Here is a 13,720-nt window from a genome sequence, read left to right as displayed (position 1 = left end):
TGCTGTCTCTCGACATGGCTCGTGTTCGGTTAAGTTCTAGCTCAGAGCTGCTAGGAGATAAATGGGTAGTCGTAGCCAAGCACACAAATACAGTTTGTATGATGGACTGGAGTGTGTGCTGGCCCCAGCAAGGTGGTTTATACAGACTCCACCACAGGGATGATAGGTTAGTCTGTGGAGGTGATGGGAGAGCTTAGTCATAGCAGGGACCTTTGGAACGGGAATTGGTACTCTACTTTCTTCCATGTAGGTATGTGTTTGTCTACAGCATGTGTGTGTGTGTGTGTGTACCAATGATGAGAGGAAACAATTCTTAAGTGAGGTGTCAAATCAAGACAGAGAAGCACTAGAAAAGCCATAGCCAAGGGAAAACAAAAAAAACGTGAAACCAACCAAAACATCAAAACCAATATACAACCACTGATCAATAAGTGTATTGAACAGGAGCCATCTTTGATAGAGAGAGCCTTTAACGATCAATGGGCCCGAGCACGCGTCTCTCTGGGTGCCTCCATTTTGCCCTCTCATATTTTATATTTACAGAACCATAATTACAAACCGATGTATAATTTTTTTTTGTACTCCTCTTTTTTTCCTCGTCGGGGTGTGTGTTTGTTTTCTGGGTTCGGGTTTCAGGGAGAGGGAGCTCGGAATGTTCTGGTGGCGGCGCAGGGCGTTCGATCTCATTACGCTTTGCTGTCCTCATGCTTTGTGTGGAGACTGTTCTCGCTGTGAACTTTGATCTCGATCATGTCTGGCTTCAGAGTCTCCTTCCCGTTCTCCTCCTTCAGGGGTAACTTCCTGTGGGGTCAAAATGGAGAGAGAAAATGGCTTGTACCATCAACGTAATGTGCCTTTGCATCAGTCTGAATAATCTGAAATGATGAATGCTAACACTTAATCATTTGGGATGTGGAGACATCTTAACGTAGTTGGTTCAATTTTGTGTTCCAGGTTTGCCCTTTTTGTGAAAAAAAGGATGAAGAACATTTAACATGGGCTTAGGATGCTTCTCTATGCTATGACAGACTGCAGAAGATTAAACAGTGTTCCAAATAACAGCATGTACTGTTCTAGTTTATTTAATTACCTGAAGTACTCATTAAGATGAGCTATGAGATTGTAAGGTGTTGTGGTAAGTGGATGTTTCCATGGTTACGAACCAGGGAAACAGCAGGAATTGATTCATAAACAAGAATAGATCATCTACAGGCTCCTGGCACCACCAATACCAAAGTTAACAGAGTGTCAACACCGGCAAGCCCACCAACACATGCCTGGACAGAGAGCCTCTTTGGGGGTAAGACAACACCCAGGACCCTCTACACCACACACACAGTCACCTCACCTAAAGATGTGCTGTTAGCAACCTGAACATTAGTGTTAGCCACCAGAACAGGGGTGTTAACTAGTCACCTGACATCAGGGCACCATGTGTTAGCTGCCTCAACATTTGTGTCAGCCACCTTAACGTTTGTGTCAGCCACATCAACCGCAGTGTTAACTACCGCAACGCATGTGTTAGCCACCTCAATGCTTGTGTCAGCCACATCAACGCTTGTGTTGGCCACTTGACCCTACATTTAGTCATTTAGCAAACACTCTTATCCAGAGCGACTTACAGTAAGTACAGGGACATTCCCCCCGAGGCAAGTACGGGTGAAGTGCCTTGCCCAAGGACACAACGTCATTTTGCACGGCCGGGAATCGAACCAGCGACCTTCTGATTACTAGCCCGATTCTCTAACCGCTCAGCCACCTGACTCCCTGACCCTGAACATTTAAGTGAGCCAACTGAATCCCATGTCAGCTAACTTGAGTGACAGAATGGTCCTCTGGCCCACTGTACAAATCTACCTGATGTAATTACTTATTGAGCCCCTTGTGTTCATTTATTGAGCACATATTGAGCTTCCAACTGGCAGAAGAACTGAGTGGAACAGCAGATTTTGACTGTGGATATACTGTATATGGGGCCCTACCCTGGCCTCTGCTCGACCCAAGGGCCATGACACTGTCTGGGTCTGCGTACAGAAGGGACCAGGCTTCGAACCCTGCGTATCTGGTCGTGCAGGTTCTTACTCTGGTTCTGTGAGAGGAGTGGTCTCATTGGGTTCATTCACTGGACTCCCGTCGTCCGGGTTAGTCCCTCTCTCCTCTTCTGTCCTCATCTCAACGATGGGATCCTTGGACCCATCACCCCTGCTCTCACACGCGTACGTACGCACACACACACATACCCATTCGCATACACACAGTCATGATGGACTTTGCGACACAAAGCAAGCTTTCCACGTGCCGTTTTGATATAAGTAGTAGTAGCGTTTAACACACCGAGAGGTGACAATAAGGGAGGGTGTGTGCGTGTTTGTGTGTGCCAAAGCTTCCCTATTGTAGTGTTAGTTACAGCAATGAGGACATCCACGACAAAGCTTTGGACCCGAGAGAATATGGTGGAGAGGGGCTTTGTGGCCTAGAGTTCCAACCTTCAGTTTACAGTTTACAGTAAACAAACAATTAGAGCACTTGTTCATGATTGTGTCATTAAGCGCTAATAAGTCTGCCATACTCACAGCTATGAGAGTGACAGCACATCAGGAAAAGGAGGAACCGGAGTGGTTCTGGTCGATGCAATCACACATAGGTGATTATTGTAAATTATTGTTCAATTTGGTAATTGTGCTTTTTTAATTATTGCAGTCTTATCACTTTAAATGCAACTGCAAGATGAGAAAACATTCAATTAAATGATGTATACTGCTTGCCGTGTGGTGTTTGGCAATAGCAATTTAAAAAGGCATAGTACTTCAAGTTCCTGAATTCATTATATTCCCAATTAAATTTGCGGCCAAACAGTATATGCATCCTAGATGAGCACAAAATACTGGTATTCTTATTCTAATATTCTTGGAATTCATTAAGAAGACACAAAGCACCTTTCCACATGAGCGCATTCCTCCTCAATACTAAACGAATAATGCCAGGCTAAATGACATCAAATATGTAACTAAGTGAAAAATATTATAGATTACTAATGCAAATTTGTGTTCTGGTTAGTTACCAATAATGCTGAAATGGTGCATAAATGAAACCAATGAATATTTAATCAGCCAATTAATTACTTGGTGACAATATAAAGTAGAGTTAAGGGATGGCATTATATACAGTTTGGAGCAAGGTTTACTGTACTGACACGTTTGACAGCCCTGTGTCAACTCTAGAGCAAAAACTAAAACTTGGTCTGAATGTAATTTTCACTTACTTTTGCTAATAACACTCTTTTTATTTGACATTTATTGTAATGAGAAGTGGAACATTTACATGACGTATGAAAACCAATAGAACACTCAAAACCTCTTGAGGTTCCAAATGCAAATAGCTGCCGTTCTTGAAAAGACTTGAATCTGACTCAGCCTGCCATCTCTGTACACAGTCACACGCAAGTACTGCGCACTCACTCACACACCCCACAGTCCATTAAGCTGCGTGACACAGCAAAATATCTGTCAGCCCCTCTCTCCTAGAAATCTTTTTAATGGCTTGCTTAGGCGGGCTGAAACACGATAAGCATGTGGTACACCTTAAAACTGACACTCACAAACACAGATGCATGTCAAGACACAGTCACACACACGCACTCACGGAAACAGTGAAAAAAAATTGGCTTCAAATATATCAGGAAGAGTGCAAAGTGTAGAGTGAAGCATGTATGATTGGTGAGTGATTAACAGGAACAGAAATGAGACAGAAACTGGAGGTTCATTCATCTATGAAGTGACAATCAGTGCATATCAATAGTCGCGAGGCCGCTCATTTACGAACCGCCGTACTGAGACCAATTTTGACGTCAGTGGGTTCTTGGAAATGCGTGACTCGCCGACTACCGTCACAGAACCCAGACTAACTGTGGCCGAACGTCCCGTGAAGGGGCGGAAGACGAAAAGGTGAAAGGTCACTCACAGGTAGGCGGCCTTCCCCTCCTCCATCTCCTTGCTCTTGCCGCTGGTGGCCGTCTTCTTGCTGCACAGCCGGCGGGTGATGCACATGAGCAGGCCGCACTGGCGCAGGAAGAAGCAGCTGACGTCGATCAGGACCAGTACCAGGAGAAGGCCGGCCAGGCCCAGCCCCACCACCGGCCCCAGGCCCAGACCGCTGAACAGGGATTCTGCTAAGGCAGGACAGACGCACACACACACAGCACGGTCAGTCAGGCCAGGCCAGGACTCACCGGAATCGGGAGGGTTTCGGTGTGCTTTCGAGCAGGAATGATCACTAGCTGTCGACTCGTTGACTGGGAGTAGTCACTGGGGCTGGAAAGACAGGACATACATACATGCAGTACAGTACAGAGAGCTCACCACGTGCAGTCCGTACATGTATAAAACATGATGTGGGAGAAACTTGTCTTGAAGACCAAAACAAAAGGGATCCAAATAATTTTTCTCCGAAACATCTCACAAGAGCCAATTACCCCAAACACAGCATATTTTGTTCACTGAATACCACTCCGGTATGGAAGCTCATTATGAGCACACCCCAGGCATGGTACCTGTTAGTGTCCACTGGAAAGAGGATTGTGAGTGGTGACCTTGGGGTTGGAGTTAATCACACACAGTGTCTCCCAGACAGGTCCAAGGTAAACTCACGGGCACACCCGTCCTCGGGCCAACTGTGCCTAGCCCACTGGCTAACCTAAACCTCAAGGCAGAAGCAATCGGCACAGAGCAGCATCCTGGCTAACGAGACACCCGGCTCTACTTTAGCGGTAGCACTATGATCTGTCGGAGAGAGAGAGACAGAGAGAGAGAGAGAGAGAGAGAGAGAGGAAGGGGGGGAGAGAGAGAGAGAGAGTGACAGAGCAAAAGAGAGAGAGAGAGACAGCGCCTTGTGGCTAGGAATCCAAATTAACAGAGCTTGTGTTTTTCTTGTGGCCTCCGTGGGATTTGAGGCGGCAGCCTTTTGGATTCGATCAATATTTCCTGAGAGCCACAGGGCTGTTACCACGCATTTAAATCTGAATTCTGTTCAAAACACATGAGCTTAGTGAGAGTAAACACCTTTCTGCTGCTTTCTCCTGAAGAGCGCATGGTAAGTCTCAAGGGAGTACAATAATCAGTTATTTGACCTTTTTCACCTTTTTTTTCATCAAATTAGTATAATTTGTTTGCAATCATATTAACCACAGCAATAATAACACCTTTTTCCCAACAATAACTTACAAATATTTTTTTCCGACTCAAGGATGCTGTACGACAAAGAAAAAGGAAAAAAATCAACATTATCACTTTTCTGTGGAGTTGGCCTTGCATCAATTACTGTGTTGTGCTTATTCTGATAACCATTGATAATGCAATGAATGCATCTGTTCAATGCCTAATAAACCACAGCACTCACAATGCACTCTAAAATTTAATTACCTTATAACCATTCACATAAAATGTCACTATTCAATTATAGCCCAACAGCCTTGGGAGAACAGACTGGAGGACATGAATTCCAGTAATGACCTTGTGAGCAATTTGCACATAAAGAAAGGGCATGAACAATCGATAGATTAAACAAAAACAATAATGTGATTGCACAGTTCAGTTGGACCCTCAGTAATCGCTGAACGACAACCGCTATTTCAGAAGACTCACATCGTACACAACCTTCTGTGTATTGTTTGCCGATCCTGTGCCTATTTTCTATGAATATGTCTCCCTAGATTATGCAAAAACAGGAACAAAAATCAACTTTCACTTAAATCTTTGACCTTGAACTGAATGAAAGGACAGAAATACAGTAGACAATGTGAGGCCTCTCCCAGCTACATAAAAGATAGTTTGCAAAAAAAAAGCCATTCTGAGACAGAGATTTCATTACCTCTTTGGCTTTTTGTACAGTGGCACATGGACCGTAACACGAAACCATCCCTCTGTTAGCCTGAGCACTGCAGCTCCTTCCCTTGCATTCCATTACCGGTCTGGTTTGATCTCCGCATTATTGGAGGGAATCAAAGGATGGGAAGCAACACGTTTGAAATGAGAAGGACCGCCAGCGAGCCAGCGGGACATATACACATCACTTCTCTTCCTTCCACACCTCCAATTTCCAATTTGCCAAGCAATAAGGTGAAATGAAAAATAATCCAGCCAAACTGAATGAAATGCGTTTCTGACGGGAACATGTAGTAAATGACCATTAGGCATCTCAATGTTCAAATGATGGTGGTGGTGTAATACGGTTTCAGTGTGCTGCATATGCAATGACTGTATCAAACTCTCAAGGTCTCTGCAGATGACTGAGTGGACTGGGAGCCAGGGCGCGCTGGGAAAAACCATGTTCTCTTTCTTGTTCTGCACTGTCAATTAGGTGCCCCTGGCTACACGGGCCTCCTTGAATATTCAAATGAATTCAATGTGTTACCATGACATGGCTTCAATAACACAACTTTCAACTCTCCCTTTGACATAAACTTCATTGGCAGGAGCTGAGGGTTTTAGACCTTCGGATGCACCGCAGTGACTATGAGAAGATAAAGATGTCTAATCATATCTGAAGGGATTTGAAGTCCTTCTGAAAGCAGGGTTAACCACAGAACTTCCCCTGCAACCAGATTGAATACTGTACTCTGATTTGCTTCTACTGGGGGTAAAAAAAATAAAAACACATTTATACTATCATTTATATTATTGCCTTGTCGCATTCAACCTGAAAAAAACTATTTTCTGATTGTTTGTTGATTTATATTCCCATTAGCAGTTTTTTTTTGCAACCTGCTAATGCAGGCCATCCAACATATCCTGGAGATAAAGAATGCACCTCGCTCTGACAGCATCTACTCATTAGGCCTGAGCTCTGATTGACGCTCACTCGATTATATCTGAGAGTAGTCACTCGATTAATGATGTCTGAACCAGGCTTGCTGATTGGGAAGTGAGCAGGTGCTAATGCATTCTAGATAAGCGTGTAGGGATGAACGTAGGCGTTGGTGGATGTGGGTAAGGCGAACATCTTAAGCGAGTTGGTTAGTGAAGTGCTGCTGGTCGTGTTTGAGGACACCACAGGAGGACTAGCACGTCCATTAAAACCTCGGTAATCAGCCTGGAGAGGAGGAATGGAGAGAGGATTGGAAAGAGGGATGGAGAGAGCGAAGGGAAGACTGGTCTGTCGATTTTCCCTTAATAAGGCTCTATTAGATGCCATTAACATGATTAAAGTTTTCTTAAAGCCAGCTTTAAGGACATGGAAAATTACATCCGACTGAGATAACCACCAAACCTCTGGGTCAGTTGTTAATGGAAATGGATTCCAAGAGGTGGGGTTTTCTCTTATCATTCCCTTATACCCTTTATCTACTTTCTATGTGCACTATTTGAACGTTAGTTTAGATAAAAGTGTCGGCTGAATGAATAAAATGTATAAAAATGTACAATTGCCGTGTTCAATCCTCAGCCCGGGAAATTGTGTTGGATTAAATAATTTACTGAGTGGCAAAAACAAACAACAAGGTAATGTCACGTGATTGCAGACAGGAAGTCCCATTGTAGTGCCTTTCTTTGTCATTTCTATTTTTTACAGTCAAATTATAACAGCTCAACATTACAAACATGCAACAAAAGCAAGTACCACACAAAAGGCATTGCAATTTAAAAGTACTGTACAAATTATTCCAGAAAACAGGTGCCAAGTAATTAAATGCTGATGTTCATAATACTGAAGAACCATGAGCAGCCTTGAGGTGTCTACAGACACTGTATTGACTTGTGTCAGACGCTGTTGAGAAGAGTAGTTGTTTTTGAAAGGCAGTGTTATGGACAAGTGTAAAGCGCACCAAGTCTAAAGCATTCACGTAAGGCCTCATTTATTTCGATAAAGGCATGATATCGATAGCAGTCGAAAAAACATGCTCATAGTCATCCACCATCCAGGCGAAGTATATTCAACATTCACTCGCCTCGTAAATTGAGCCTCGAATAAGTCTCATAACTGGGACATGAAGTTGAGTTTCATATTTTCTCAGAACACATACGGCTCCAACAGCCTTGCGCCCTCGTTGCCAGAGTTCAGGGGTCATGGAGGCATCCGACATATGCCAGACCAGGCAGTCTCTCCCTAACAGCCTCTGGATGCGCCTCTCTCAGTAGCTCCACACATCGACGGGCTCTCCGGACGGCCACCACAACTGCCTTTCAATCCCACTAAATGGTGAGCCCCAACGAAGCATTACGGCAGAACTAGCTTTTCAAAGAGCAAAGTACCCTCTCGGCCATCAGGATTGTGGAACGAAATGGGCGGCCATTTTTGTGCCTATGCTGAGTTGATTGCTGCGCTCGGTGATAAAAGACGTGTGAGACTAGACAGGGCTGAGGGGAGGAGAGGAGATGGTGAGGCACCCGGAGCCCAGGGAGAACACAGTGAAGTGAAACGTGTCTGAGTGAGACAGTTCCAACGATTACCTGGAATCAGTGTGACTGAAAACGCTGTTGTGTTGATTGGCCGGGAATTGGCTGGATCTAAGACTACCTGTCTAGTTTTTGCATTTGTCTGGCATAATGTCTCATTCAAAATAGGTTGTGTGCATGATACCTGATCCTCGTCTTGATAAGGTTCTGTAGAGGCTGGCTTTGGTAGACTTACAGTCTACCACTGTAAGCCATAGACTTACAGTACTGTACATGTCAGCTCCTCAACTAGACAGCTTGATTTAAGGATCTCTGCTGACTGTGGCGATGAATCATTTTACAAAACGTTGCCTAGTCTTGTCGTTGTTTTTGAAAGTACGGCAAATTTATGAAGGCAGTAATTGCCTTCATAAATTCAAAAAATATATACTCTTTGATTTGCTGAGGAACCTTTCCAGGTAGGCTTTTCTGTCTGAATGTAAAAACAAAATTTCTGCCTCCAACATGTCTGTATTCCAACATAAACATTTCAAACGGCACATTTGTGCCCTACAAAGGAAACGGACACTCTAAGAGCTGCCTGTGAAAGACACCATTCTCAAACGAGCTTAGATAACCAGGTGGTTTCACAACACAGAGAAAAGCGTTCAGTGAATCCGTCAAAAAGGAATAAACTGGGAGGAGGAAGAGACAGAAGGAGGGAGATGGAGACAGGAAGAGGGAGGTTGCAGTGATTTAGGAGGGGGGGGAAAGCAGGGGATCTGTATGATTTAAGCCGGATAGAGGGAAGGAGAGTAAATTGAAAAGAGACCCTGGACAGGGTGGCAATCAATGCCATTTTTCAGGAGAGGTTTATGGGGAAGAAGGGCAAGGATAAGGGGTTTGGAGGTTGTCCGTCGCAAGGAAAACAGAAAGGAAAAAGTGTGAAAAGAAAAAAGAAAGAAATAAAAGCCACCGTTGAATGCATAATGTATGGCGAGGGGAATTGGATAGAGAGATTGTTTAGTGAGCGACAGCAGGCACCCACCTCTATTCAATCGACATGGTTTCACAAAGGCTGTGAGAGCGTGTGTGTTCGTTTGTGTGCACGAGAAAGAGAGAGAGAGAGAGAGAGAGAGTAAGAGAGAAAGAAAGGCATCTATATGCATGACAGGTAGAGTATATTAAAGCAGGTAGAGACAGGTTTTGCCAGTATCCACCACCAGTGAGGTATTCCACCTGCCTAGATCTGAGATTTCACGGGTGAAAGTCCCCAGGGTTATCCTCCTTAAAACAGACACAGAAACAGAGATGCTATCTTTTCACCCCTTCCATTGCCTTCCGTCTCCCTCCCTCCCTCCCTCCCTCCGCCTGGCCGGCCTCCTTCCCAACATGCACCAGAGGTCCCTAACGAGAGGGGACAGCCAATCGAAGTGACCCTGCCGTTAGCGCCGTGTTCCCACTCTTGTTTTCCATTTGAAAAGCAGCGCACACACTCACAGGCGATTTAGCCAGCACGGTAATGACAGAGGCACACAGTGGCTCCATCTGAGGCAGAATAAACGACTAACGGTTACCACCTCTGAGAGAGGGAGAGAGAGACAGAGAGAGAAAGAGAGAGAGAGAGGGAGAGACAGAGAGAGACAGAGAGGGAGAGAGAGAGAGAGGGAGAGACAGAGAGAGAGAGAGAGAGAGAGAGAGAGAGAGAGAGAGAGAGAGAGAGAGAGAGAGAGAGAGAGAGAGAGAGAGAGAGGGGGAGAGGGGGTCGCATGGAAACGATGGAACGAGATTTTAGCTTTCTTGTTTTTGTTCACGGATGAGTGCAGGTGGTAAACTAACACTACGGGTGGACTGGAGAGAATCCAGGATAGGGCTACGTTGGAGAAAAACACACCGTCCGGGGGGGGGGGGGATTGCGTGCTTCTACTCTGAGATTGTGTGTGGTGCCACGTGTAAACATTTCAGGGGGCCGAAAGCATAAAGTTCTTTACGTGTGTGTGTGTGTGTGTGTGTGGAAAGCGGAGGGGAGGGGGTGGAGGTGTTGGGTGGCCCCATTTCAAATCTGGCCTGGGGTGGTAGGATATGATAAGTATCACATTCCTCTCCGCTCCGACACGGTCTCCCTCAGTCCACATGCAGGAGTGCTGCTGATGGCTTGAGATACGCTCTTCAAACAGCATCGGTGAATCAAGGCAACACTCTCCATATTTGATCCTGCTTCCTCGCCCGGATCCTTGACTAACTTTCAGTAGATAGAGTGTGGGCATCAAAATTCAGAGGATGTAGATCAGTAGGTGGATTATACAAGACGGTGTGCATGTGGAGGTCCGTATAGCAGCGTGTATGTGGGTGTGTTTACATTTACATTTAGTCATTTAGCAGACATTCTTATCCAGAGCAACTTACAGTAAGTACAGGGATATTGCCCCGAGGCAAGTAGGGTGAAGTGCCTTGCCCAAGGACACAAAATCAATTTGCACGGCTGGGAATCGAACTGGCAACCTTCTGATTAATAGCCCACTTTCCTAACCGCTCAGCCATTTGACCCCCTGTGTGTGTTTTAAACCCACCCCCTCCCTCCAAAATGGCTCAACTAATGATTCAGAAGTGGATTCAGATGGAGAACACAGAGGTTAGCATTCAAACAGGGAACCTCTTGACACTGCCCTTCCGCCTAGACCAGCCTCTCAACCCTGGTCCTCTGGGACCCCCTGTCCTGCATGTTTTAGATGTTTCCCGGTTCCAACACACCTGATTCAAACAAATGGGTCGTTATCTAGCTCAGCAGAAGCCTGGTAACAACCATTCATTTAAATCAGATGTGTTGGGAAGACGGGAACCTCTAACACACGCAAAGCAGGGGGTCCCTGAGGACCAGCGTTGTGAGTGGCTGGTCTAGACACCTTACTGCAAGTGCAGGGGAGGCTGCAGAACTAAGACGTGTGTGTACCTGTGATGTCGGGTTTCTGAGGCATGAAGAACTGGTAGAAGGCGGGTTCGGACAGGCCTTTGACGTTGCGGGCGGTGATCTCCACTTCGTAGCGGGTGTTCCACTGCAGAGGCTGGAGCAGGGCGAAGTCGCTGAGCCCTGGGACCAGCTTGGTCATCCACTGCTCCTCCTTATCCTGGGGAGGGAGGGAGAGAGGGTCAGCCAGGAGGGGAGGACACGGAATGACCCCCCCCCCCCCCCCTTTTCACCTTAACGTCCCTCCCTCCCTCCTCACCTCACCACCCCTTCCTTTCTCACCTCCCACTCATCCCCCTCACCTTCCCTTCCTTTTCCCTCCCGATCCCATCCTTCCCTACGCCTCCTGTCTTTTTAAACAGGTTTTTATCTCATCACAGAATAACACAGAGGAGGAAATTGAAGTGTCACAGTCGGGGGCCTGTGCTTTGACAGCATGCCAAATGCATATTCAACCGTTTAGCCTCCAAGGCCCTTCCCACCAAATGTCAGAATAACCCACAGACTAGTGTGGAATAGGCTTTTGGCAAACGGTGCATGGTTCCATTTTCCAAGTCATGGAGTTATGGTTTGAAAGGGAAAGCCTGTCCATGCGGTTGATGTCTGTCCGTGTGTTGTTTGGTGGTGTGTGTGTTGCTTCATGTGCATCTTTGCCGCTGATACAGAAGGGCTTGTGTGTCGGAGAGAGTGTGTCGATGCTGCGTGTGCGCTTGCGTCAGGGTCATCTCGGACGAGGAGGCTGTAGGATTAGTGAGGCGTGAAGGATTGTCCTTTTCTTCCAGTGCTCGGTCATGTTTGGCCTTCAAAGGACTGGCTGATAGACCCTGACCTTCCCTCCACACAGCACTTTCATCTGCCACAGCAATATTTCAAATCTCTGTCTGACTTTCTATGGCACAGAGATATGCCTGCTCAGTCATATTAGTATTGAGGAGACAGAAGGCTCCCATCTATTCAAATGTCGTTAGTCATGTGGCCGGTGTGTGTGTGTGTGTGTGTGAGGGGGTCTTTTGTCTGTTTTCGTCTGTGCGGAATGGTTATTTGTGTTCATAAACAAATTAATATGTAGCTAGATTTTCTTTTCTTTTTGAAAGGCATTTCTTACCCCCCACTTTCTCTAACAAAAAAAACAACTCACATCAAAGCACTGCCCACCACACTTATTGCACATTTCCACCACAAAGAACATTTCATATATAATATCATAAGAAATATATATCAACAAAGTCCTCGACACAGAGTCATTTTCCAAGTGTAATTGGCACCCCTCCCACACGCACTCCACAGAGCCAGTAGGTGGATGAAAAGCCCTTGCAGACACTTCCCTCAGATAAAGATCCTGAGAGAGACAGCGAGAGTGTTAAAGGAAGAGCCCTACTGGCTGTTCCCTCTGCTGTTCCATCATGGCGCCCGCAGGCAGGCTGCGCTCCTCACCGTTTTGTACTTCACGATGTACTCCACGATGGGCATGCCCCCGTCGTCCTGCTTGACCAGCCCAAGCCTGTACACCTTTCCTACCCCCCTCTGGCCGTGCACCGCTGGGGGGCTGGGCTCTCCTGTGGGTGGAGGGGTGGGGTGGGGGACAGAAAACAAATGGTTTCATCCCATGTAAGAGGGTACAGGCTGAGGTGAGGGAACGATAGGATAGGGATAAAGCCATGCTTACGTATGGGCAGAGTCTGGAAGGTTTCTGTGTGGCTGAACTCTCCCTGGCCCTTCCCATTGACGGCGGCGACACGCACCTCGTACGTGGTGTTGGGCTCCAGGCTCGTTAGCAACACTGTCACTAGGGAGGGAACCAGGAAGTGACAAGAGGGTTAGTGTCGCTGATGGAGACCCACGGGCAAAGAAGGGCCCTTATACTTATAAGTAGGACAGAGAACAAGAAGAACTCACACCTGCCTTCACGCCACAACTCCGAGCACTGTGTGTGTGTGTGTGTGAGCGTGTGTGAGAGAATTCACGTGAGACGTCTAGTCCAATTCTTCCAATTCCTTTTCTTCTCTATTATGCCTCACTTATTCAGCATTGGTCCGTTCCCCAAGGTAAACGCATTCACCAAGCATGTTAAAAGCCTCCCCTGCAACACAGCTTATAACACCCTTAAAACCCTGCTACTTGCAGAAGTCAATACCGCCGCTAATGAAAACCCATTGTGTCAGGCCGTCAATGGAATGCCTGGACAGCTCTGGTCTCCATAGAGCACTCTCTTTTACATCGAGTTCTCTGTACTCATGTGCTACTGCTACTGCATTGTGTCAAAATCCACCGTCGTTAAGCTAGTGGGAAGACATCCCTCCTCCTTCCCCCTTTCCTCTACTCCTCCACTACCTAGGGTTTGAAATGTTCCTTTCTTCACTGTTGGTACTCCCACGGTGGATTTTCAGCG

General features: G+C 46.3%; 1 protein-coding gene across 1 annotated transcript in view; it reads right to left on the bottom strand.

Moving 5' to 3' along the window:
- Positions 1 to 458: 458 nt before the first annotated feature.
- zgc:152904 (uncharacterized protein LOC767777 homolog) overlaps positions 459 to 13,720 on the bottom strand; it is a 33,141-nt gene continuing 19,879 nt past the window's right edge. Inside the window, exons 10-16 of the mRNA XM_067260118.1 lie at positions 12,998 to 13,117; positions 12,766 to 12,887; positions 12,444 to 12,446; positions 11,317 to 11,491; positions 3,961 to 4,168; positions 2,083 to 2,202; positions 459 to 801 (exon numbers count right to left, since the gene is read on the bottom strand). Coding sequence (XP_067116219.1) covers positions 687 to 801; positions 2,083 to 2,202; positions 3,961 to 4,168; positions 11,317 to 11,491; positions 12,444 to 12,446; positions 12,766 to 12,887; positions 12,998 to 13,117 — 863 coding nt within the window. The 3' untranslated portion in view covers positions 459 to 686. The remainder of the gene's footprint in view (positions 802 to 2,082; positions 2,203 to 3,960; positions 4,169 to 11,316; positions 11,492 to 12,443; positions 12,447 to 12,765; positions 12,888 to 12,997; positions 13,118 to 13,720) is intronic.

Source organism: Osmerus mordax, chromosome 22 (genome assembly GCF_038355195.1).
Source record: "Osmerus mordax isolate fOsmMor3 chromosome 22, fOsmMor3.pri, whole genome shotgun sequence".
Taxonomy (NCBI): Eukaryota; Metazoa; Chordata; class Actinopteri; order Osmeriformes; family Osmeridae; genus Osmerus; species Osmerus mordax.
Note: the sequence above shows the minus strand (reverse complement) of the source record. Positions and strands in the feature narration are given on the sequence as shown.